The sequence below is a fragment of the Colletes gigas genome, unplaced genomic scaffold, assembly GCF_013123115.1.
Source record: "Colletes gigas isolate AHSC1104 unplaced genomic scaffold, ASM1312311v1 Colletes_gigas_Sc00003, whole genome shotgun sequence".
NCBI lineage: Eukaryota > Metazoa > Arthropoda > Insecta > Hymenoptera > Colletidae > Colletes > Colletes gigas.
The window spans coordinates 2929712-2955768 of record NW_025106632.1 but is presented as its reverse complement, the minus strand read 5'-3'; the positions used below and the strand labels follow the sequence as shown (position 1 = coordinate 2955768).

The 26057-nt window shown below is 43.2% G+C and overlaps 1 protein-coding gene across 1 annotated transcript in view; it reads right to left on the bottom strand.

The window, feature by feature from the left end:
• Positions 1-7981: 7981 nt before the first annotated feature.
• Positions 7982-26057, bottom strand: part of LOC122404504 (protein L-Myc-1b-like) — a 33535-nt gene continuing 15459 nt past the window's right edge. The window contains exon 3 of the mRNA XM_043408509.1: positions 7982-12055. Within this exon, the coding sequence (XP_043264444.1) occupies positions 11415-12055 (641 nt within the window). The 3' untranslated portion in view covers positions 7982-11414. The remainder of the gene's footprint in view (positions 12056-26057) is intronic.

Below are 26057 nucleotides of genomic sequence, written 5' to 3'. Positions count from 1 at the left end.
TTTCCATAATTCTCGCATTTAGCCGCCTAATCGCGGCCTGGCCCGGTCGAAATACTCTATTGACGCAACTGCACGAAAAGTTTCCACAGGAAGCGCGAACGTCGAAGATAAAAAAGGAAGAAAATAGCTAAATGGCCACGCCCGGGGGGGGAGAAACGAACGACGCGAAAGAAAGGGGGTAGAAAAGTCGAGGCAGCGTACGAGACGAGGACAGAGAATGATAACGGCGGAAGGAAAAGGGGAAATGGTCGAAAGAAACAGAGAAAGAGGTCCTCGGGGGCGAGAGGGAGACGGTCGAGGCAAAAAGGAGCAAGGAAAAAGAGAAAGAGCGTATCTGATCGGCGGAATCGTTAGTTTTCGTTCATTCGGAGGCACATAACGCCGTGGACCACGGAGGCTCACTCGTTAAATTTCTGCCTTGGCTTACCTTCTCTTCGGCCAGCGGTTTCAGATGCATTCAGCCAGCCATTATCTTGCTCTTTATGGCGTCGAATTAATTCAACGAGCGAAATAAAGGCTCGTAAAACCGGTGCCGGTCGTCGATCGTACCGTTAATCGCCGTACCATGAAAAACGACACGAGCGAAATGATACGGATGACTAAGATTCAATTATGCTTATTTTTTCACTATTTCTATGGACCTTTGCCATTAAAAAGCCTTGTACGTTTTGTAAGAAACATTTTTTAAATGATACAAAGAAAGTATACTTCAAGAATTGTCTTCTTGACAAGTGAAATTTTTCCCCGTTGATTTATTTAATAGTGTACACGACTTTCAAATATTTCTAATAGGTAACACGCGGCTGACTTTTACCTCGCATTCGTTTTACGAGTCCAGGTAAATGTGCAGCGTTTGCATCTCTATCGCGTTTTAAAAGTCCTCGTTATTTTAAAATTCTATAAAATTTATTAACAAACAGGAGTCACGAGACGAGGGACGCGCGAGGTGTGAGGGGAAGAAGCGCACCAGGGTAAATGATAATAGCTTTATTCGTATAATAAGATAATTCGAAATATAAACGTCAAGGAACTGTCTGACCCTTTTTCCTGAAAAAAAGAAACATCGAAGACTTTCATTTTGCTAATCTTTCGTGGTTGATCGCTAACAAAATATTCGCAGTACATGCGCATCACTATGAATTTACATCGTCGTTTAAAACTTGATTATTAACGTCTGCTTAACGAGCACGTTTTCCGTCTAAACAAAAAAGATCGTCGACCACCGACACGCCCACACAACTTGCATAGTCGATCGCAAAGGAATAATTAGAACCGTTTAAAATGTGTATCGAAAGAAAATGAAAAAAAGAAAAAAAAAAAACTGACCGAGAAACACTTTTCGAACGATGCGTGTAGCTGCGCGGACGACTTTCTAAATTTAAGTACAAAACCTATTATTTTTCTTCATCCTATATTTTCATTCTTACCCTGCTCTCTCTCTCTCTCTCTCTCTCTCTCTCTCTCTCTCTCTCTCTCTCTCTCTCACACACACTTTCGTGCACACACTCTATTTTCTTACGGCACTTGTTACAATACCAACAAACGCTTCTCCGTTTCCTCTCTCTCACTCCTACCTTCTCTCTCTTTCTCTCTTTCTCTCTTTTTTTCTCTCTGTACAAAATCCACCCATCCATCTTACGGAACTGGCGAGGGTTACGTCGTTATATAATATGCAAATAGTAAATATAGAGATATAAATATTATTTCTAATAGTACTATTAACTTCTGGTATAAATATTAGTTCTTCATTTATTATTTTCTATCTATAATGTAATATATACCGTTCTACATACACGTACACGTAAACGCAAGATCGCGTGCGTGGAACCTGTACTTGTATGCACATATACAAATATCCTTACAGATTTTTCTGAGAGTGTCTTGTTTCACCGATGCGCTTCGCTTATAGTTCCATCTTTTTCCCCCGTTAAACGTGCATGTATGCGTGCGTGTAAGGTCAATGTTACAGTAATCGTACGGTGGAGGGGTGACTCTTAGGTTTCGACGATTTCCTGACAACGTCCGGTCCCGAGCCGACCGCGACTGGGGGAAGAAATATACCATACGCGAGACGGGGTGGGGTGGGGGAAGACGGCGTTGCCGGAGAACGACAATCGCGATGGTTTCCGGTGAAATCGTTAAATCGTAACGTTTCCTTTCGCTTACTTATCCAACAATCTTCGAGGTATAGGTACAGTGAACTCTTTTAGGAGGTGGGTCCGTAAACTTCGTCCATTATCCGCGGGAACGGCCGATCATGAATTACAAATTGAAATTTCCCTCCATGGAAACGAAACTCGAGAAGAGCATCTTTCGTAAGATACTTTATGAATAATTACCATTAATAATTAATATTAATATTATCGATAATATATTATATTATTAGGTGTAACGGTTATACGGTATGCTGTCCTATATACGTATGTATATATAAGTGTATAATATAATATATTATATAATATTATATATTAAATATTATTAAGATATAATACAATTACGCGAGTAGTAATAATTGTTGTTGCCTTTAATGTTAAATAATTATTAATAGTATTGCTCGATACTTGATAATATTAGCAATAGGTATAGCAGCGAATTCGACGATCGTATCTAATCAACCCTTCTCTCTTGCGTTGTCGAATCGTTCGAAATACGATTTACCCTCCGATGGTACTTTTTCCCCCCCCCGTTTCTTTAAAAGCGTTTCCTTGAGAAGCGTGATTTTTCTTTTCGATCGGAACCTAGGCTTTCCTCGTTTATATACTCTATCCTATTCGTATCGTAATTACGTGTCGTAATTACCAATTACGTATATAGGTTATGTCGTCAAACGTCGCGCGAATCGAGACGAAATTCCAACGACGCCACCCCCGGTTTAAAGCGGCTAAGTCTCTGTAGTGCGCGTCCGTCGTGTTCGACGCGACGAACGAACTCGCAGGACGTGTGTGTTATTTTACTTCTCCCTTTCTGTCTCCGTCTCGAGAGCGAAATGTTCGTCGACCAACAGCAGCAAGGAATAACATTTGGAACTTATCGTTAAAGAACAGAAGAAGAACAAACGAGAGAAACAACGTCGAAAGAGTCGCGCGAAGACGGAAAATCGGGGGGAGAAAAGAAAAGAAAGAAAAAAAAAACCATTTCGAGAACACGTCCTGCGTCTTCGTCGTCGCGCCTCGACGAACGTTGTTCAATGTTTTTTTTTTTGTTTTTCCATTTTTTTTCGTTTTTTTTTTCTCGTTTTTCGGGAGTCTGGTTTTCTTGCAAAAATAAGAGATTCTATCGGTCTATCTGTATATAATATACATATAATATATAATATAGTATAACATGAATATCGCAGTTCAAAAACCTGTGTATCGGGGTTCCCAATTTCCATTTTTATTTCACTTGCGTTTTTTTTCCCTTCGCTCCTCCCGTTTACGATTGTACACGATCCTCTCTCGCGTCATGCTGCTTCCTATTTCGAGAGTCATTTCGTTGTGTAGCTCTGGTTACCAACCCGCTCATCGACTTGATTAAATCTTTCCTGTCCGCCATTTTCTCCGTCGTTTGCTCGATCACTTGCGCTCGATCTTCCATTCGCTCAATTTTTTTTTTTCTTCTTTTTCACTCTACCTTTCGAACTCCATCGTACAAACGGTTTCCAGTAGCAACGTCATATAAAAATAAAGGGATAAATAAAAAATATTGTTTTGCTCTGAATAAAAAACTTAATGTTACGCTTAAGTATTCTTGTCAAGAATCCTCTCCCCCCCCCCCCAATCGTTCCCCTACTCCCGTGAAAAAGAATGGATTCGTTTACGCATCCATAAATTTCTTACGTTATTAATCTTAACGCCAAAAGGTTTGGTACAACTGTACACGGTTTCTTATACCAAACTATATTTATTTATATACATTATATAAAACTTTCGATTTCTGAATCTTTCAGTCTCAATCGCATCTGTGTCTTTCTTTCGTTCACTCGTTCTCTCAATGTCATACATTTTTTTCGTATATCTAACATAGGTGTACGTACACTCGCATACTAGTAGTAGTCATCCCCGTGGCATTGTTTATGCGTGCATTGCAAATCGGCGAACGAATCGAATCACGTCGCTGGCCGCGTCGAATAATTGTAAACAAAATGAAACGAACAAACAAAGAAAAAAAAGAAAAGGAAAATAATTATGTACGTATATATGGCATATATACATATATAATTAACGAAGAACAGAACTTGCAAAATAATCGTTTGTCCACAATTAACACGGGGGGAGGGGACGCTGCGCTGTACGCGTGTACGTATAACATTTACAAAAAAAAAAAAAAAATAAAGGAAGCCGTGGTCGCGAGATTCGCTCGTATTTACAACAATCAAAAAGAACGTCGAATTCAAACATGATCTTCGTCTCGCGAAGAAAACTAAAAGGATAACACTCGATCGTCAACGCTGCGAATAGAAACGAAACAAAACGTAAACAACGATATTTTCTATAAAGTCTAAACTCACCGATACGAATCTCGCGCCACTTCGAGTCGTTTATACAATGATAACAATATTAGAATAATTGCCTTGTCCTTTCCTAAGCTAAAGCTACGACGACGTACGACGTTTACAAACGAGATATATCTTCCTTATATCGTCTCTCTCTGACCGTTACAGTAACTACGATTATTATTTTTAATGTCTATGTGGCTAGCAGGTACGTTTGCACTCTTCAAAATCGCTGACGGATCGTAAGAGAGCGTCATTCTTTTTCTGTCTCTATTATGTTTTATTCCCGGGTCTCCTATTCCCTCGACATATCGTTTTTCTCGCGGCCCCGTTCGATTTTACGATATGTGTAGAATTTCAATGCGCAGAACTTCACGAAAATTCCGTTCCTGATCGACCGTTAAAGTCATCGCCGGCCTTCGGAATGATACAACCTGTTCGAGATGTACGCGAAAGTATCTTTTACGTAAAATCATAAAATTACATATAATATTTATTGACATTTTTAATATTAGAAGATGCGTTCGCGCATCCTGCGTGTAAGAAAAGGAACGAAGAAAAGTAATTCTCTGTGTTCGAAGCGTCGAATAACGCGTACACCACCGGCTATCGTTCCGAACAAGATTTTCAGAGGATAAAAAAAAAATTAAAAGGCAAAATTGTCCGAGAAAAAAAAGATACGCTCCCGCGATCCATCAGCGAGTGTTACTCTCTGAGCAATTTTCGAAGAAATGTCTTTGTCCAGAGAAGGCCTAGAAATTCCAGTCGATTTGTGGGAGAAAAAAAAAAAAAAAAAAAAAAAAAGATACGAGGGTAAAGAAACTAAAAGAGCAGGGGTAAAAGGAAGAGGAGAAAAATGCATGTTCAACGAGGACCGACGACCTCGGAGAAAGGCGTCCCCTATGAGCTGTAAGTTTCAGCTGTGTAAAGCAAATCGCATCTTTCCAATTAATCAATTCTATGATCATCGATTCTCTAAATTCGACTAAATAACGCTCGCCTAAATCCGCAACTATGGTGCCTCTCTCAGTCCACCTTTCCTTCCCTCATTGATTTGGCACGATACAGAGAACTCACAGGTCGGATATACGAGCAAGTGAAAAATAAAAAGCGGCTAAACGAGGATTACTATTTTATCAGCGCGAAGAGAAGGCTACCGTCTTAAAAAGGCGAAGTCTATTGCGAGGTATGTATATTATGTACACGGCGTCCCACTCGAAACAGGCCTTTGCTTCCGTTGGATACGAGGACACGTTCCTAAGAAAAATGCTCGATTCGACATTGTTTTCTTTCGTCAAAGTTTGTCACCGACTTTTGTTTACTATACATATTTGTTTTCTATTGTATCTCTATTTTGACGATATATCGCTGTCGGTGGACATATCGGTCCCAGTCTAAGTCGTTTGTGATTATAATATAATGGTTGAATGCGTAGTAACGTTAAGTACAACAGATGCTCGAGCAACGTTTGTTAAATGATAATATGTACGCGCGTAACAATGTGTCGATGACTTTAAAAGCTTCGAAAACAATTTATAATGGAAAGAACGTTTTTCTTAGGACGTATTCGGAATTTAGAACGAATCGAATTACGTAGGAAGTATTTCCACGTGCCGTTATAATTAAAAGAGAAACGACGGAACCTTGATAATTGCACGACAAACGAGGTTAAAGTATCGACGTTCGTGCAATAAGCGAGGTAACCAATCTAATTAGACGGTGCCCCGCTACTGTCTATCCCCTCCACCTCTAACTTTGCTCGTTGCTGAGCGACGCGACGCAACGAACGAGGCTCGAACGCAATCATCGAGGTTCCATGATAATCAGGCAGCTTGTTTCGTGCGGAACACCCCGTACAATACTATATTATAATGTATCGTTGAGTTTCCTTTCGACTAACGAATTTCTGTGTTCGTCAAACGCGGAAGAACTTCGAAACGTGCCCGATACAGCTTTCTTTTTCTATTTCGATCGACAGGCCCGCGCGTTGGAACGAAAAACGCGAGACCCCGACAGAATTTTTTACGCGGAGAGAAAGAGAAACATATATATAATATATATACCTATTTTTCTACACCGTGTGTGTGTTTTCTTATGTACATAGTTACAGACATTGTACGCGAAGGTATATATCCGTAATTCACAGAGACCGAATTCAAGATTAAAAATTAAGGCGTCTCTTTATTATCCTGAGTATGTGAACAATGTTCTGTATAATATTCCGACGCGCTCGGATAACCGATTCGATCGTCTATAAAAACTTCATTTTTTTTTCTTTTCATTTATTTAGTCTTTTCGTTTCATTGCTGTGTTTCATTTAATAACATACGCGGCGCTCGCTTTTGCTTCCGTGAGTAGTGATTCCTAGAATCGCGTAAAGCGTTTTTTTTTTTTTTTTTTAATATCCTTCAGCGATCGCAGGGTTAACGTATAAAAAATATGTCAAAAATATAACGGAAGCTACGCACACCTAGAATTCGCGTACGCGAGAACGTCGAAAACTCTACCGTGGTTAATTATGTAAGGCCTTTGTGCATCGTTCAGTACTTGATATCTCTTTTTTTTAGAACCGGTGAACCGCTAATCGTGTTTCCACGTAAAACGAGAACGCAATTTGTAACGGAAAAGAAAAAAAACGTTCGAGAACCAACGGCTTCGTGTTTTCTTTCTATAAACGCGTACAACTAATTTACCCCTAAATTTCTGCAATTTTCGAACGGATTCTGGTGTACCGAGTCCTCGTTACGGATTCGAGTAAAAATCGGCATCCGGCTTTCGATACTATCGCGCGGCCGTTTCGCGACAAGGAAGTCCCATGCAGTAACAATTAAAAAAAAAAAAAAAAAAGAAAGTAAAACCTCGGTACGATTCGACCAACGGAAACAGAGAGAAAGAACAAATTCCGTGCGTCGAGGGGGCTTCGTGAACTACCCCTTTTCGAACAAACTTCTTTTTTTTTTTAAACGCGACTGCATTGAATCCACCCTCTCCCCTCGCTCCCTCCGAACGATCACCGAATGTGTTCACCAGTGTTCCGAACTGCACTATTACTCGCTGCGATTATATTGTACCTATATAAATTTGAAGCACTTGAGTTGCAATTCAGGTTTCGTCGTGTCGTCGATTAAGTCTTTAATTAACCTGTACCCGTGTTAGCGCGCGTACGCCGGTGCGTTTCGTCTGTAAAACGTGTAAGTACGTGTTGGTCGTCGAGTGTGTGTGTGAGCGTGTATGTCGCACCCGGACGAGGAATGACGAATACGTATGAGACATTATTTCCGGATGCACGTGCAGCACGCCGCTTACGATCCCGCCGTCGATTCCCAAGCCCGATCTCGTCGCGCCTTTGCATTTCGTACGCGTCCGTCGTCGGTCAATCTGTTATTTTCCCCCCCCACTCCGCTACAATGCGACTTTACGATCCCTCTTTAATTCTCGCGTGCGCGAACCATTGTCGACCGTACACATTCTCCGCTAGCCCCCCTCCCCTATTTCTCTCTCCCCCTTTCTCGTTATACCGTTCGGTGTGTTCATGCGTTTGGTAAGCAAGAATTGTGCTTCGTAAACATACGTGTACGCGCGCGTGAATCTGTCCATTTTGTGTGTGTGTCTGTGTGTGTGTGATTTTTTGTATTTTTTTTCGTGTCGCGCGTGCGTATGCGTGACTGCGTGTGAAAGAAGCCTGTCACCCGAAAGGTCTTTCCTTCCTGTAACAATGTTTTTTTTTTCTTTTTCATCTTCTCGATAGCCCGTAAAAAGTATGTATATAAACGAATACTGTTACCTACAAATGTAATGAACACATTATTTTGCCTCTTTATCTCACCCCACGCGAGAGCACCGGCACTCGCACTCCCTGTCCCGTCGAGAAACAGATTTCTACGGGGGCCGCGACGACGTTTCGTTAATAGTACATATACATACATATACATATACGTACACGTATACATATATATATATATATATATATTTTTTTTATATAATAATATAATCCCTAATATATATATCCTCATCATTTATTGATTTTTAAATCTTAGCGAATAATCGCGCGACGATCGTTCACGTGCAAACGATCGCGGTTCGTTGTAATAAAATTATTAAGAATCATTGTGTGTTAGCAATGAAATGCTCGAAAACTCGTAACTAAAACTCGTAACAATAATAGTAGTTATAATAATGGTGATAATAAGACATATTAATAATAATAATATTAATGTTAAAGTCAATAATTAGTAGTGTTATACTTTTTTTCACGCGCTCTCTTTCTCTCCTTATCTCGCACACACGTACACACAGAGACGAGCGCGAGTGCGCGCTCATTCGTGTATATAATTTTTATATATGCTAGTATGTTACGTATGCATGTGTGTGTGTGAATATATATATATATATATATATATATTTATATATATATATATATAAATAAACCTACATGTATGTATATATACATATAATATGTACAGTGTTTATATACATTTAAAAGCGTAGTCAGGCCTCTGTGGACCTCGCGGGAAAAATCTTATCTCTTTTTCCTGTAAAATCGCGTCGACGTTTACTTCGCGAGCACCGTTCACGGACAAACTAAAAGACAAACCGGGCCGAAATTCTACGTCCCCCTCATCTTTCCGCGAGGGACTCGTGAGATCCAACTCTCGTCGCGAGTTTCATCGGCGTGGAAAAACTTTCGAGACGAGCGCGCGTCGTCGGATCGATCATGGTTAAAAAAAAAAAAAAAAAGAAAAAAAAATCGTTCGATCCTTGTCCCGATTTTTCGGCCGCCGTGTCTCCCTCCTTCGCCGAGCGGTGTCCGACAATAATTAATAACAAAAGTAACGGTCCGCTACGGAGGCTTTCTATTCGCATCGTTTGCTTATTGCACCCGTTTGAAAGTATCGCGAAGACTGAATATCGCCCCGGGATCGGTACTGTTTCTTTTTTTTTTTTCGACTTTATCAAAAGGACAAAACCAACGTCCCGTCTGCGCCCGATACGCACCGGATTCGACGGGGGGAAAAAAAAAGAGGAAGGCGGACGAAAAAAAGACTTTCGATCCGAAAATACAACTAGACGTTATCACCGTCGAGAAAGGGACCGCGCGAAATTAGAATTTTAACGTACGCGGCGAACGAGTCCTGTGTGTGTACTTGTGTCTCTTTCTCTCCCCCACTTTCTCACCCTCTTTCTCTCTGTCCTAGATGCAAACTGTTTTCCACCCACACGCCCGTGACTCATTCGCTCACCTACTTGCAAGATTCCCAGAATACAGCCACTACTAGATGCATCGGATCATAACTATCGAAGGCGCTACGCGTCGGAACTTCTTCTTTCTTTTTTTTTTTTTCTTCTTTTCTTTTGAAGATCGCACAGCGATCATCGATCGGCGAACACCTACCTATTTTAGCGATACAAGCGCGATATTGTTGGGAGAAAACAATGGAATTTGACAATGGAGAGATTAGTTAATCGCAGCTGTCGCTTTCGTACTAAATGGCATCGTTGAACGCACTCGTGATCGTACGAAACAACCGAGGGTATGTTTTTTTTTTCTTTTCAAATCGAAGAATCATAGTTTTGCCGCTCGTTTCCACGACCCTTAACAATTTTTCGACGCGCAGTCGTTTTCCGTTAAAACTACGATGAACGACCGGGGACAATCGCGTTGCTCGGAGTCGCCGAATAATCAGTTTTTCAACACTCGTTCGACGACAGAGGGGGCTAATTAATTTCTTTTTGCGTTCGTCTGACCGCTGTTTAAAAAAACAAATTTATATTATTTATCGCCAGCCGCGAAAGGGAGCTGCACGATTAGCAGGAACCAGTCGAACGTCGATGCATCCGACTCGTCCAGTTCTAACTTTTAATATAAAATCGCTAAAAGGAACCTCCACGAGTAACTTCTTTCCCAGTTATCGATACGAGTTTTGGAAAAAGAACCGTCCGACTGACGATCAAAGTCTGAATGCGCTTCCCGCTTTTTCTTTTACAAAATGAACGACACGCCCGGGAACCGGTTCGCCCGAGAAATACTAAGACCAGTTAGTTGGGAACTGGTGTTATTAACACCGGATAAATCGCGATAAATTTTCATTTCCACGGTTGCGCGCGCACGTTTCGCTTTGCCGACGAAATCCAAGAGGGATGAGAGATCTCGAACGATCCATCGTCTTTTCGACTTTCGTCGGATTAGTCTCGACATTCAAATGCAAGTCTTTTACTTAAAATGAGTAGAAAACAAAAGGGAAACGTCCGACGCGCTGAAAAAATAATCTTCACATTCGTCTATATATCGAATATCGTTCAATTTCCTTGTAACATATTTTTCTTCGAACATTCACCGCATTCTCAAGTTTCTCGGAACCGGTCCCAGTCGATAATCCGCGCGATGAAACGCCAATAATAAAAATGTGACTTTATCGAACGCGATCCGAAGTTCGCAGTTCCTTTTCTCCGCGGGTTCTGCAAAAAAGGAAAAACGGAAAACCGGTCGATTCCAACGCTTTCGACCAAATTCTAGATCGTCCCCAAAGTCATCTCGTCGCCTCGATCTCCCCTAATATTTGGCACCAATTCTTTACATTCTGTTCGGTGTGTGTCGACGTTTCGAGCCTTGCTTTCCATCGGGTAAACGAAATTCCGATCTCCGCGGTCTCTCGCTGGAACCGATCGAAAGATTGCTTCGCCCCTGTCCGACGTTTCGCGATCCCGATCGAACCATGGATCGTAGAAAACCATGAACCCAGGCGTTCCTCTTCCGTCCGGCCAGGCCGTACCTGGGTGCTTGAAAATCATCCCTTACGCCGTGACCGAGCGCAATCTCGTTGAAAGGCGATGGAACCGCGAACGTCGAGAGCGAGATTGTTGCCGATCCGCGTACAATTCGACTCGAACGTACCAAGCTGGCCAGTTCGGCTGAATCTGATACGATTCCCAGAGTCTCTCCTCAACGCGTCATGGCGAGACTCCTCCGCAGCTGGCTGAGCCTGGCTCTGAGCTTCTCCTGCCGCCTTCTGAGCTCCGTCACCTTGGCCACCGTGATCTGACCGATCTCGGTCAACATATCACAGTACACGGCTGCCTGCCTGAGTATCGCGACTTTCGGTGCCTTCTCCTTCGACTCGACCGCCGGAACGAGAACGCGCAGCTCCTCGAACGCGTTCCGCAGCTCTATCCGCCTCTGTCGTTCCATATTGTTGTGCAAGCTTCTCTTCTCGGTGTCCAGCTCGTCGTCGGACGAGCTTCTCGAGGCGGTCTGCACTGTCATCTTGATGGAGGGCGGCGACGACACTGTCATCTTGATGGAGGGCGGCGACGACACTGTCATACATCGTCCTACCTTGTTTCTCCTCTGGTACGTGGTCCTATGACGCGCGCGTTTCGCGGGCTTGTGATCGGGCTGCGCGGTCCTCTTTCGCGCAGGATTCGACGGCGGCCTGCCACGTGGCCTCGGTGCCGGATTTTTGTCTTTGAACGCGGTGTTCACCGTCAATTGGAAGTGCTGTTGGTCAGCGGGGCTCGGGTACGTCGGTAAGGCCGCTGGTCTGCAAGGTTTCTCGAACGTCACCACGTCTATCTCCTCCTCCTCTGTAACAGACAAGACGGAAACCAAAGTTAGAAGAATTTCATCCGGCTTATCGTCGACGCTTTCGATCACGCGTGTGCCGTCTACGTCCCACTCTCGTCCTTTCGTATTTTGACCGAACGTCCCCTTCCTCCAGTCGTATAAATTATTCTTACGCAACTTCTATCGGAGTATACTGTTTTGAAACCAATGCACGTTGGAGTAATCAAATTTTAAAATTACTGAATCATCTAGCGATGTCAATTTTTACGTTCAAAAATCCATATTTCGAGATATTTAGATATTTTTAACCCTTACGTAGACAACGAAAATGTCCACCGTTAAGTTTGAATAATTTAACTCTTTACACTCAGTTGTCCTCTCTGAAGGGACATTCGGCAAAGAATTCAGACCCTCTAAAGAAAAACAACGGTATTACTGTTTTAAAGTGATTCTATACGACAAAATACATAAGCAAAAAATGGAAGAAAAGATATGTTTGCTTGGAGTATTTGCCATCTACTTCGTAAGAAAGTGTGCTCGAGTTAATAGCAGTAAAAGTCTTGAATTTTCTATATCTGTTTCACGAATGCAGTTCGTGTTACCCACCAAGAGCAGTTAAATCGAGTGTTGGTGGTTAAAGTATGAAAGTTGCATGTGAAAAATAAACAAGTCCGAAAAACGGGTGCCTGCAGGATATCGTTGACAGACGCGGAATTTTTGCGTGTCTCCGGCTCTTCGAGAAGTTATCAACAGCCACGAACGGTCGTAAAACGTTGCTAATTGGCTGGAACGGAACAAGCACGCCTCTGTCCTAACCTCGACAATTCTATATTCAGGGTGAAGGCCGACTGCAAACAGCGGAAAGATCGTGACACAACTCTTCGGGAAATAAGGGAACGAGAAGCCACGGACCAAATAGAAGAAATTGCACCGGATGTTTAACCCCCGACATTTCGAGAAGGCCCCCCACAGTGGGACCATTGAAACTTTGTTACTGGTAAGACCTTGCTATCGCGTAAAATAAATTTTCATGAAAATACATTGCTCGTATTTCTTGCTCTCTGCCCACTCGTGTCGTTCGTGTTTAAACGTAGCTTTTCCAGGGTCTTGCCTCGCTGGAAAATTGAAAATTTTATCGAGTGCGAATGACTAACTCTGGTAAACCAAGGAATACCTATCAGGGTGTCTGAAATATTCATATAAAATATGAATTATCGTTTATGAATGTTTAAAATGAAAAATTGCAAAAAATATTTCTTTTTAAAAACCCTTTTCTAAAGATACTTAGGGTAAAGAGGCCTGATTCTTCCGTCCCTTAGTCGTTGACATTACTCGTGGGCTCGATTTAGGGTCAACGCGTTAACTGTCCACTGACCCACATATGGGTCAGGATAGTTTTTACTCGAGAGTGCGCCGAACGGATAACGAACCGTACCTTTGATTCGAAAAACCTGTTAAAGCCCAAAAAACACAGATAGTTCCTACGACAATCTCATCGTCTGGACATTCGTGAACCCGTTTGATATCGTTTATCTTGAGATCCTCGTCTGCGGGCGATATACGAGGAAAGGAAGGAAGGAAAAGATTGCACGCGACAATATGACAATGAAATCCTTCAGGAACACGTGACCAACAGAGGCGTTTGAAGGGACATACGACACCGTGGGCGTTTCTGCAAACTGTGTCATCCATGGCGTCTGGTACAATCGCTGGAAATCCGGTTGGTCCAGATTCCTCTCTCATACGGATACGGGTCATAACTTTTCTCAAGGACAGCTTCGAAATACAATCGCTCAATGTCGGTGTAACGCCGTTTCGCGACGAGCAGACTCTCGGTCCAATTACGTTTCGTCCGTCGATCCGCGAATGAACTTTGTGCCGCGACTCGTTCGCAAAACGAACCATTAACCAACCGTAGTCGTAAAGTCGTCTAATTAAATTCCGCGCGACTACGTCGCAGTAAAATGTTTATTGCAACATCAAACAAAATTGCTCGCATTCGATGCTTTTAAATATTTGCATCCGTAATGCGCGAGGTTCTTACATACAAATATTTGCATCGTCGATGCCGTGAGTTTTTCTACGCGAATGTTTGCATTCACGATGCACGCGTGTTCTTACATAACTTACGTGCATCTGGGGTTTTTTTTACTCGCGTAAAAAAAAAAAATATTCTTCGCCTGCCTCGCATGGTACCTCGAGGCTCGATAAATATAACTGATTTGAAACACGTGTAACACCGTGATGTGAGTTTTAGATATTTTTTAAATAATATTTATTGAATTCTTTTTACCGTAAAAGTTCGTCCAAATGTATATTTATCTCTTTGTATATATTATATGCAAATGGATCGAAAGTCTGGTTCGATTCAATTTCTCTGGAATCATCGAGTTCATCGATTTCTATAATTCGCTCCAATTATCTCGCGATATAAAATGGCTGGAAAGTTTCTACTTAACGTACAAAAATGCCCAGTTAGAATATCTCGGAACACGTTACGCTCGGCGTGCAAAAAAGCTTGGTTCGTCTTCCGGTTTCACTTTACTCGCTCGCTGCAACCGCGAGCGTGAACTTTTAATTAATGCCCGGCAAATCTCCTGTCCCTTATCAATAAGACTCGTTCGTTTACGCGGAATCGAACAAGCTTGCGCGATAATTAGGAGAAAAAGTTTTCTTAACCACCGGTAATAAATAACAATCGGTGCAGAATATTTAAACTTTGTATAATCCGAGACTTCCTGTCGTTTCAGAAATAATTCAGCACACGCGTTTGTATCTTAGAAAGTTGCTCGTTGCTGCCGTATTTTGTCACGCGTCATTGCCCCGTGTTACGCTTCCTTTTACACATCATCTGTTTTGCGATATCTGCTAATATTAATTGCTTCTACGAAATACATACTCTGCAACGCGAAGCAAGTTCTCGAGAGAAGTGAAAAACAAAAAGTAAAAAATGTATGGTGTGCGCGTGCGATGATTATCATTTAATCGAAAGCAATTTAAAAAAAATGGCAAAAATTCTAACAAACAGGACTCGAATCCTCGACCTCGAGCACATGATCTGCTTCTACCATCCGCGCCACGCCCACTTCGATCATAGAGATTGTTATTCGTAATATACAAGGTACCGGCCGGGAGTCGTAACACAGTCCAACGGAGAACGATTCTTCGCGAAAGGACAGATCGAAAGTTTGAAATAAAATTAATTTCGAAAGTTCTCGGAGTACACATTATTTATTTTACTTGCACGTTTAAAACGATTCCAGTTCTAACGCCTAGCAACGAAGATTGGTATAGCGTACTGCTCCGTAAAACTAGGTTAAAATCGGATGGAGGCAGGTTAAGTGGTGTTCCCTCGCGAGACGCGTCCTTATAAACGACGCGGAGTTCGTAATTGATTTCACGGGAACGAGAATATTAATTAGACGCGTTCAAGTTGTTTCCATTTAAAGACGCAAACGGGGCCAAACGGAAAGAGTCGTGGAACGAGGAAGAAGCCACCAAACGGGATGCCACCATACGTTGCGCGTATACGTGTGAGGTAACGAATGCAATCTCCCGGTCGTAACACCGCTTCCACGTGTTTCATCGCGCCCAAGCCCCCGGGCACACGAATCTTCCCGAAATTGGCGAGTCGCCAGGTCGTCGGTGAGCAAATGCTAAAAGGCGCGAAACTTCTAAATATAACCAGAACGCACCTAACCGACGCTAGGGGATTCGCGACGGATCCGAAACCGCTTCCCTCCCTCGGTTTCTTTTATTTTTCTCCGACCCTACACCCTCCCCCCCTACGAAATACCTCCATCTCTGACTCGCGACCACGCACGTGTTACCTATTTTCGCCGCTGGCGCGATTCAATTTCCCTTTTTCCTATTTCTTTTCGTCGTTTTCTAAATCGCTTCATACGAGCGGCCACTTTCCCGAGGAAGGAAGTGTCTCGTGTTTCATTCCCATTGTCGTCGACCCATCCGCGCAAGTCGATACCATCCGTATGCTTAATTGGACACGGTTCACCGATGCGTTTGAAGAAGGAAGCCCCGCGAATCGTAACGAGACGTGTTCGTAATATTCACAACAATGCGCGCGGATCGACGGCGTTGCCTTAACGGATAACGGCGTTGCTTTAACCACTCGACGACGGGCTCCGGTATCTCGTACGGGCCCTGCGGGGTTTTCGCGTGTCACCGGGGTCAGCAAAAAGGAGCCTCTGCACGATGAGAGTCGCCCCAAGGCACGTCTCGCGACAAGCGATGGACTTCAGACCGCTTCGATCATTTTATATGTATATGCTCCTTCCTCAACGGGATCGCGTTCTTATTTAGACAGAATTTTAACGACTAAAAATTATTACGATTAATTGGTATTAAAGTTTTACTACGCGCATACAGGATACAGGAATTTTGGTGAGCAACGATTGGATTTTATAACAATGCTTTTCAATAATGTTTAAATCATTCTGGAAAAATTATTTTCGGTTGCGAGGGTCAATTACAATCATTTTTGGTCAATAGACATACCCGCAAAATCTTACGTAATTTCTAGAAAAAAATTCGAGTACGTGTGAAATTCAAAAATTTCAAATCGTACTAAAAAAATTATTTTCGATTGCAGGGGTCAATTGCAATCATTTTTGGACAATAGACATACCCTCAAAATCCTACGCAATTTCGAGAAAATAATTCCAGTAGGTGTGAAATTTTTCGGCGAAATTCAAAAATTTCAAATCGTTCTAAAAAAATTATTTTCGATTGCAGGGGTCAATTGCAATCATTTTTGGTCAATAGACATACCCTCGAAATCCTACGGACTTTCGAGAAAAAAATTCTTCACCAAAAAATACAATGTCTGGCCATGAATGAATGATTCCCCTGAAAGTTCATGTGTATGTTTAAAAAGTCACAACTCCTGAATGGATTGGAAGATTTTAATGTGTCAAATGCAAATGGGGCTCGATGAATTATTAGTTTAAACTTGCGGAGTGGCTCCAATAGTTCACTTAAGGGTTAAAACATCAGGATTCTTTCGATCTAAACCGATATCGATACACGTATTAAGTCCCGGTTCGCCATGGACCACTGTTGCCACTAACGCACCGTAAAGTTCCTCCGACGGATAGAACCCAGACGCCGGATGGTGTTGGGTGCTAATCTGTCGCTCGGAGCGTGGAAACCGACTGTCGTCGTCGCACGCGCCGAGGCGTAATCGCGGTATCGAATTCGAGCGGCGGAAACGCAGGGCCGATCCGGCCGGCAAAAATCGCCACGAGGCGAAGAAAGCGGACGGCGGGCGCGTGTGTCACGCGGAACTCTGTCGCGGATAGGATCAAGGTGGCCGGCCGGAAAAGGTCGCCGGGCCGGCTCTCGATCGTAAAACGCGCGCAGCAAGAGAGGAAAGTTAGAAACGGTTACACCGAGAAAAAGAGAGTCGACGGAGCGGTACCGCGCAAACTGCGAGACCCGCGGCGCGTTTGCGATGGCCGCGCGGATGGAGGTGGTGGAGGAGGTGGTGGAGGAGGAGGAGGAGGAGGGGGGATGATCGACGAGACGGGGAAGGGGGAGAGTAACGTCAATTTGCCGCAGCACGTGCAACCGCGTAAGAGCGACCTTGGGGGTCAGTGCTCTCCGTGTAAGCAGGCCATAGTACTACGTCGACGCGAATCGATCGAGTCTCGTCTCTCGTTGGGATAGGCGACCGCGAGACGAAAGCCACGGGGGAGGGGAGGGCACAAGAGTTTTCGTGATATCGAACCGGTGGCTTTGCCCGGCAGACACGCTACGAAAAAACAGGGTGGAGACCCCGCTTTAACTTTCCGCCGCGTTCCGACTCCCCCGCCATTTTATCGCTTCTGACCGACTACCGTTCGACCGGGACTCGATCGACGAGATGGAAATCAACCCTTGCGTCGGCAACCGGCTTTCCATCTTTTATTTATTTATTTAAACGGCCATACGCATTCGTACAATTGCTACGATATGGGTGACATTTGAGAGGAGCACTTGTATCGTGTCATGAATGTTACACAGTCTATATTTCTATCTATACAGAGACTATTAAAACAATGATAAATATGATTCATTGATAAACGTTGCAACGGATGGTGTCAGACAAAACGTGAAAATCCATCTTGTATCAAATGGAATTCACGATGAAGCAAGCATATATCTTCTCTTTGACATCGACTTTACACCGAACGTGTTAGAATATATTCTACAGTTTTTAATTTTGATGGGAAAGATCTCGTGGTCAAACATTGCACGCAACACAGTCAATTTACTGACACAGCTCGGCTAAAGCACACATTGTCGTTCGTTTCAATAAAGAACGAACGCGTTGCATTTGCCTTCGTAGTAAATGCTCCTGGACGCGAGACACCGGCTTCGCAGCTTACAATAGAAGAGATTAAGATTAGATTACCGGGCATTGAGTACACACATGGGTTAGTACGACAAAATGCAGTCAATCGTTTCATTAAATTACACGTGGGACGCGTCCAGCAAGGGCCACGGCGCGTTTGCGTTTGCGTTCGCGTTTTACTCCTGACCGTTTCGGTGGTTCTAATGGATACGTATAAATAATGGACCCAATCATTAAATTCGACTATCTAACAAACGCACATATTATAAACCAAACGGTAACGCCATTAGGATGGAAAAAACACGCCTCACGAGCATTCGACGACATCGTTCAAGCCTTTGATAAGCTTTGGTACGTGGAACTTCCTACATAAACTCAAGAATTTACTGCCCAGACAACCCTCTACCTTCTAATGAAACCCCACTTTCAGAAAAGATAATTTCAGGTCAAGTGCAACGTAGTCTCCAGATACGGTGAAATCAGTTTTAGTGCCCCTAAAAGTCTTCAGGTTCTAGTTACGCTTAATACACATCTCTGACTTTAACACGAAACTGAGCAAACGAGAGCCTTATGTATGTAGTCATAACCAAAACTGTAATTGGCTATGGAATGACAAATAAAAATTTGTTTCATTCGAGTAGAGTGACTTGGAATTCCTGCGTAAGTAGAAACAGTGAGCAGTGGACAGACGCGCCAGATTTACTCGATCGCGCGCGAATCAGAGAAATTTTCAATTTCGCTTACCTCGAAAACAAAGTCTCGAACGAATTATGTTATTCTTTATTTTAAAGAATAATCAGCCTAAGAAACGCTGTTCGACAATATATCGACGCGTATAGTACGTCTCGATAGCTGGTTTAAAATTAACCGGATAGCAAAGCGACTAAATACGCCTAAATAATGCCTTTTGGAACACCATAATATTTCTGGGACGATGACTGAACTGTTACCGATCGAAAATAGACACGATATAATGCGATATTTCGTGTGTAGCGTGGCTCGCTTCAGAAGTGAACGTATCATAGACGTTACTTCGATCCGGTTCGAAGATAAATGAAACGAGTGTCGGATCAGAAACTTTCAGAATCAGAATTTAGTTTGATAATGTTGGAACGTTCGGCATTACGTCCCGTTAGACGGCCAATAATTACGATCATCGTGATAAAAAAAAGTCGAAACAATACCGACTGCATGTAAGCCTACGGTGTACCATTTAAGGAAAACGTTGTTTATGTGGGAAAATATTCGTGGTTTTTCTACAGAGGCAAATCGAAGTACGTTCACGATAGAAAGCCCAGCAGAAAGATTTTCTGCGTATTTAAAAATTCATTGCGCAAATTGTACTGCTTAAAGAGAGTCGAATTATCTAAGCTATTTATACAATTTTTTTTTGGCAGCTATTTTTAGTTTTATATCGTTATCAACGCAAGACGAATGAAACAGTTCCTCAAGCTCTAAACCCATTACTCGACTCGATAAGTATAGTCCACAAGCAAACCCGTATCTTTCACCACATCGTTTAAATGGTTTAATTAGCGGGAAGCTGATAGCAATGCGCCTGTAGTCTTACATTTCTTGCAATTCTCAGTCGAATATTCTAAATTCTCACCAAACTTTATCGTCGTATATTTCATAATTAATTCGATGTTATCGAGTGAGATCTAATTTAGAGCTTTTCGAGCTTTCGTTCGTAGTGGTAGCGTACGGTGGGAAGGGCGTGAAAATTCCATCGGTTGCTATAGTCATAGGGGAAAGTAGATAACTTTCGAGGCGAGAGAGTCGCGGTTAACGTTGTTGGCAACGAAGGCTGAGGCGTTGTGTGTTTCACGGCTCGGCTCGTGCAATCGCGATATCGACGACTCCGCGCCCATTGACGCAATTTATAGGAAAAGATTGCGAAGGAAAATGCCAGCCATGCCCCCCACGCTCGGCTACGCTCTGGATACTCGAGTTTTGTGTATCAAGAAGCGAACGATATGTAGGTCTCGAGACGTCCGATGACCCGTTACATGCACGATAATAACCGGCAGATAGGAAACCATCCATGCAAGCTCGGTTAGAAATCAGCTCGCGGGTCTGCATCGACGCGACCTATGCGAACTCCTCCCCGCCACGTCCTCGTTAATTCGTCATTCATGGATCATCGGCTGCTCCGGAGACCACGTGTAACCGCGCTAATGCTTCCCGAGATATCGGAGCAACCCGTTTTAAGCGTAGACAGATAACGCGACGGTCGATATAACTTCGACTTCCAAATATACCAAAATCTAGGGTCAATAACGGTTCAAAGTAACGTTTAATCGTCCCGGTCGCCTTTTTTTTCATACAGAATCCCGACGATATCGGGGGGCAAAAAGCGCGACGGTGTCGGCATGAAATTACTTTCGTGGAATTCTAAGCGAACGAGTCCCACGGTTCAAAGTATCTCGAGACGACGATCCCTTTGGCCGGAGCCACATATGCGAACGTGACGGCACGTTTCTCTTCCTGGTCACTCGATGTACATCCGTATATAAGGCGAAGTCATAAATCTCGTCGTGCCCAAGACTCCTGTGCTAACCAGCCTCGTGCTAACCAGCCGGACTCATCCGATCCAGTTACAAAACTGAGCGCGCGCACGCGCGATCTGCTCTCGTGTTCGCGCCTACGATCACGGAAAAACGCGCGAAACGATCGCGGCTGGCATGAAATCGACCACAAAGACGCATCGTACCACTTACCCCGCAGATTTTTTAAATATTGTGTAAATCTACAGGTCCCCACTTGTGTTCGATACAATATTTAAAATTAAAATCAACATTAGTAATTTTAAAGTCTCCATGATTTACATTTTGCTCCATGTTTTTCCACTTCTTTGTTTACTATTACAATTTATGATACAAATAACAGGAATCGAAAATACAGTAAACGCGGGTTCGTAACTACAATTATTACTCTTTAATCCATACTTATTATTACTTCCTGTAGATAAGAAACACCGTTTCCTTTTTCCGGCTTGTGGCTACTTGTTTTATTCCTTTTCGCCCTGAGGATTCCAGGAGATTTATTATTTCTTGAGAAGAAATGATTCCATAGACGGTTGTAGAATCCCTCGTATGAATGAAAAAACTACCATCGTACGAGGTGGTAGCCCTTTTTCCCACGGACGTAACGCGACAAGTCGTAAAAAAAAAGAAAATCTCACCGAAAAGTAGCACGTACACTTGGCCGTAAGATGAAATACTTTCTCTCCTACACTTTTGTTTCGCGGCGTTATCGCGCGAACTATCTATCCCACTGGCCACTGGACGACCACACACGCTTTAACCTGTCGTCCACGAAACCTGTACTACTCCAGATTTTACACCATAAATCGTACCCGTGCGATAAAGATCACGCCTAAGTTTCAAAATTCCCAGAAAAACTGGAACTTAATTGTTTCCTGGGGGGTAAAATACTAATATAGAAGTCGTCGAACCAAAAATCTACGACTTCCACGAGAACGCGAGCAGCCAAGAACAAATCGAACTGGAATTGCTTCGCTCCCGTGGCGAATGATAAATTCTTCCGCAGTGAGCGCACACCGGCGACATTCTAAATACCACCGTGGACAACCCTTGATTTAAAGGTACGCGTCAACAACTCGAGCCACCCACGCCCCGTTTTCTTCGCTATCGGCTACTCTCGAGACTCTGTTTTATTCAAAGGAGGAGGGGAGGGCAGAAGGAAAGAACCGTGCAAGAGAGAAAAAAAAAAAATCAGAGACCATAACGCGTTACTATCCGACGACCAAGTCCAATTACGAGCCTCGGCTGCGTATCCGCCCTGTGTTCGCGTGAGTACACGGATGCACTTGGAAAGCAAGCCGCGAGATACTACCTTGGATAACAACCTACGCGAGAATCGAAATACGGCAGACGTATCTGGGGGATAGTAGCCAGGAAACGACCCGGTGACCAGACACCATTAAGCCCAGCCCACTCGTCGAGATCCGCCCACGGAACGAGATGCACCGCGTCATCGATGTTGGAGAACCGTCACATCCGCGGGCTTTCGACTTGCACCGTGGATGGCGCTGTACACGCGAAAGAAGACGCGAAAATAAGCAGTTTCTCTCCACCATCTTTCTCTCTGGTCGATTGACTCACGGAAAATGCCAGTTGCCCCGCCGTTGTTACACGTCCCGTCTCTTTCTCTTCATCGCCTTTCCCTTCCGTTTCTCTCTCTCTCTCTCTCTTTCTTTTTCTCGCTCTCGATCTATCTACGCTCGGCCCCACTACTCTCTTACACGTTCCCTGTCACCGGCAAGCTCTTTTCTTGCTTCTCCCTTCGATCGAGCACGGCAGAGTAGGCGAGAGAGCGCAGGCTGGCATGCCGTCTCGGGAGAACGAAATGCAATAAGAAGGAGAGGACGATCGGCTGCCGGCACCGATCGAGAAGAGAAAAGGAGTGCCCGGATCGGGGCTACGGAGCGCGGGAGGCACGTGAAAGAGAACTTGACAACCTCCCACTACCCCCGGGGGCTCAATTAATTTCCAATTTCTAATTAGCGTACGCAACGTTTGCTCTTGGGGTACCTTTGCAGCTGTGTCGGACGTTCCTTCGTCGGGGGTGTCGTTTCTCCCGGTAGAAACGATATATGGGGCAATGTTACGCAACCGTTTCTGCTGGTTCACCAAATGGAATAAAACAGTCGACGAAAATAATTTGTAAAAAGAAACTTTTCGAGAAACGTTAAAAGGAATTTACACCCCCTCGTCCCCTAGGGACTTCGTCGTCAATTTCGAATTTCTAATTAGCAGACGTGATATTTGCTCTTGGTTCCTTTCCAACAGCTGTATCGAACGTTCCTTTCTCGGTATGTCTTACTTTCTCTGATAAAATAGTGGTATACAGGGTGCACCAGTAACCATGGTACGGAGAAGGGTGTGATTTTATGTGATAAGTGGAAAATGTGGAATAAAATTTGTTCGTGGAATGCTTCGTTTTTCGAGATAATTGAATTTGGATATTTATGGATCGTACGTGCGATCGAACTCGGTCTGCCCGGCGCGTCTGTTCGTTACTTACCGCTTCTACTTATACCGATCCCCGAGTCGTACTCCACTGCACGCGTTCGAGATCATTATTAATAAAGTGAAATAAATTCTACCTGTATCGTTACAATTGCAGGGTCAATGTAAAATGCAATATTTTAATGGAAAAAAAACATGTTACAGGAAAGGAATCTAACCATGGAAGATATTCTACTACGATTACTTTGCTAATAAAAAGTGTGAAAACATATATCGTTGTATTTATTTGAACGCATCGCATTCAAACGAGCAAGTACAAGTATTATATCGTTCGTTGCAAAAGTATCCTGCTCGAGTGTTACATTTTATGAATAATAATGCGAAGGCAAGAGATGGCGGTGGATTTTGAGCGCGAGCCACTGCATATTAAACCCGGGGAAAAAGGCAAAGCGAGCAATTCAACGCGCGACAAGAAGAAAAAGACACTCTTTGATCGCCGCTGATGCCGGTCAACATTCCAAAATCAGGTTTTGCCAGTTTGACATTTCGATGTCCGACCTCCTAATTCTTGGTGTAAGAGCGAAGGCATCCTGGTTCGTCGACCAGACACATTTTTCGCCCGGTATGTCGAAACGTTCAAATAAAAGAACCAGAGTCCTTAGAAATCGCTCAAGGACGCTGTAGTTAAAATGTTCGTGTAGCTCCTTCTGCTTCGCGTACAAAAATATAGCGTAACGTCTATGGAATTCTAGAGGTTCACGACCGTGTTAATCTTTTAGAAAAAAAAATATTAATTAGAGTAAAAGACCATGATTTTGAACTATAAATCTTCAACAAAGTGAATTCAATTTTCATCGAATAATATAGTTTAACATGTCCAAGTATTACACTAGGTGTTTCAGTTAAACTAAGAGCTTAATTAAATTTTGCTACTCCATTCTGAACATAACCTTGGATCGCTACTTCGACTCTCTCTTTTGCAACATATCTTCAACGCGTAAAAAATTTCAGCTCTAAAGACTACCCGAGCTTTATTATTCGACAGTCTGCTGATTTTAAATGCCCTCGGACCTTCCGAATCTCGTATGCCTCATTAATTATATCGCGCGTCGAATGGGCATTCCAAATTAGGAATCCCCAGCAACTTTGTCGTACTAAGCTGTTCGACAGTATACGGAAAGATATTCTTAAAAAACGAAAGTAAAGAAATTTCATTGCACTGTCAAAATAAATATGTGGGCCGGTAAAGTACTAATATACCCATCAAAATTATTCATGGATCGATATCTGTATTCAAAGATTCTGCTGCAGCAATTCTGCATAATGTAATGGTAACCTTCTATGTATATGCTTAACGTGGTCGATACCAAGCGTTTATGCTATTAAATAAAGAATATTATTGGACGAACAAAACGTGTCATTTCTTTGCATTTTACGAGTAATTTTTACAGGGACGTTTATTATTTCTTACGACGACGTATAACAATAAAATCATAAAGAACGTTCAAAGAAGCAAATACGAAAACCTCGAATAATTTTCAAAAATTTATCGTTATATCCGAAGGGGGGCTTTAAATTGTGCCAAAATGTCGTAAGAAATAACAAATGGAGTATAAAAATTGGTCGTAAAAAGTAAAGAGATTGCACATTTTTCTACAATGTTACAGTGTTTCTTTTTTTAATAATAAAATTCTATATTAATGATTTTGAAAAGGCTGTATAGCGGGTGTAACGAGTATACTCGTGGTTTTTAAAATACGGCCGCGAGGCTAACAGGTTAATAAGAGGAAAAGAATGCGAGAACGAGAGTAAAAGTCCCGAGAGTGACCTAACGCGATGCTTTTGCTACGTCGCTAATCAGCAGTCTCTCCCACGCGGCCGAACTTAATGAATGAATGAATGAATTACGTCAGAGGCGGAGATGCGCTTATACGCGGAGCGGAGGGCCCTGCGCAAAAATAGGCGCCCACTTGCTCCCGAGGGAAAGGCATAATTATAGCCGGCTGGGTAAGCGAGCCGACACCACGGGGCTAGAGAATGTAACAAGAAAAAGCGAAAGAGAGCGAGAAAACGGTCGCTAGCAGCTTATACTTACGTAGAATGTTAACTAATACCTTCGAGAGATGCCAAACCCACCTGCGTGTGCAGACCCGGTATACGTACTACGGAGCTGAATTGTTTTGCAATAACCAGAAGGACCGTTACGCATTCGCGGCGAAACGGCAATCAAGCGATATCAGAATGCAACCCACGTCACTCCCTCGTACTATACTTTTAATAATAGGAAACGCTCGTAGCGTTTTTCTCCTTTGGTCCGTTACATACACTAAAATTGGTAAGCCGGACCGTGACAAATTATCAGAGCCGGTATCGACGCCGGATTAATCGATCAATTCTGTCTGTCCCGTTACCGACAACGTATTATCAGCTCAATAGAATATTCCCCTTTCACCGAATGGAAGGCAAGACCGCGTTTACGTCCAGCAGGAAAAAAGGAAAATCCCGCGCGGTGAAAACGATACCGCGAATTTTCGTGACCGTCGCGCGCGTCTCACCTTTCTATCGTCCGCTTTCGCCCGGATTCGCTCGAAACTCACATTCGACCGTCTGCCCATAACCCGCTGCACCCACTGAATTCCAGAATCGAGCGAGCCCGCCCGACCGCCAGGCGAAACG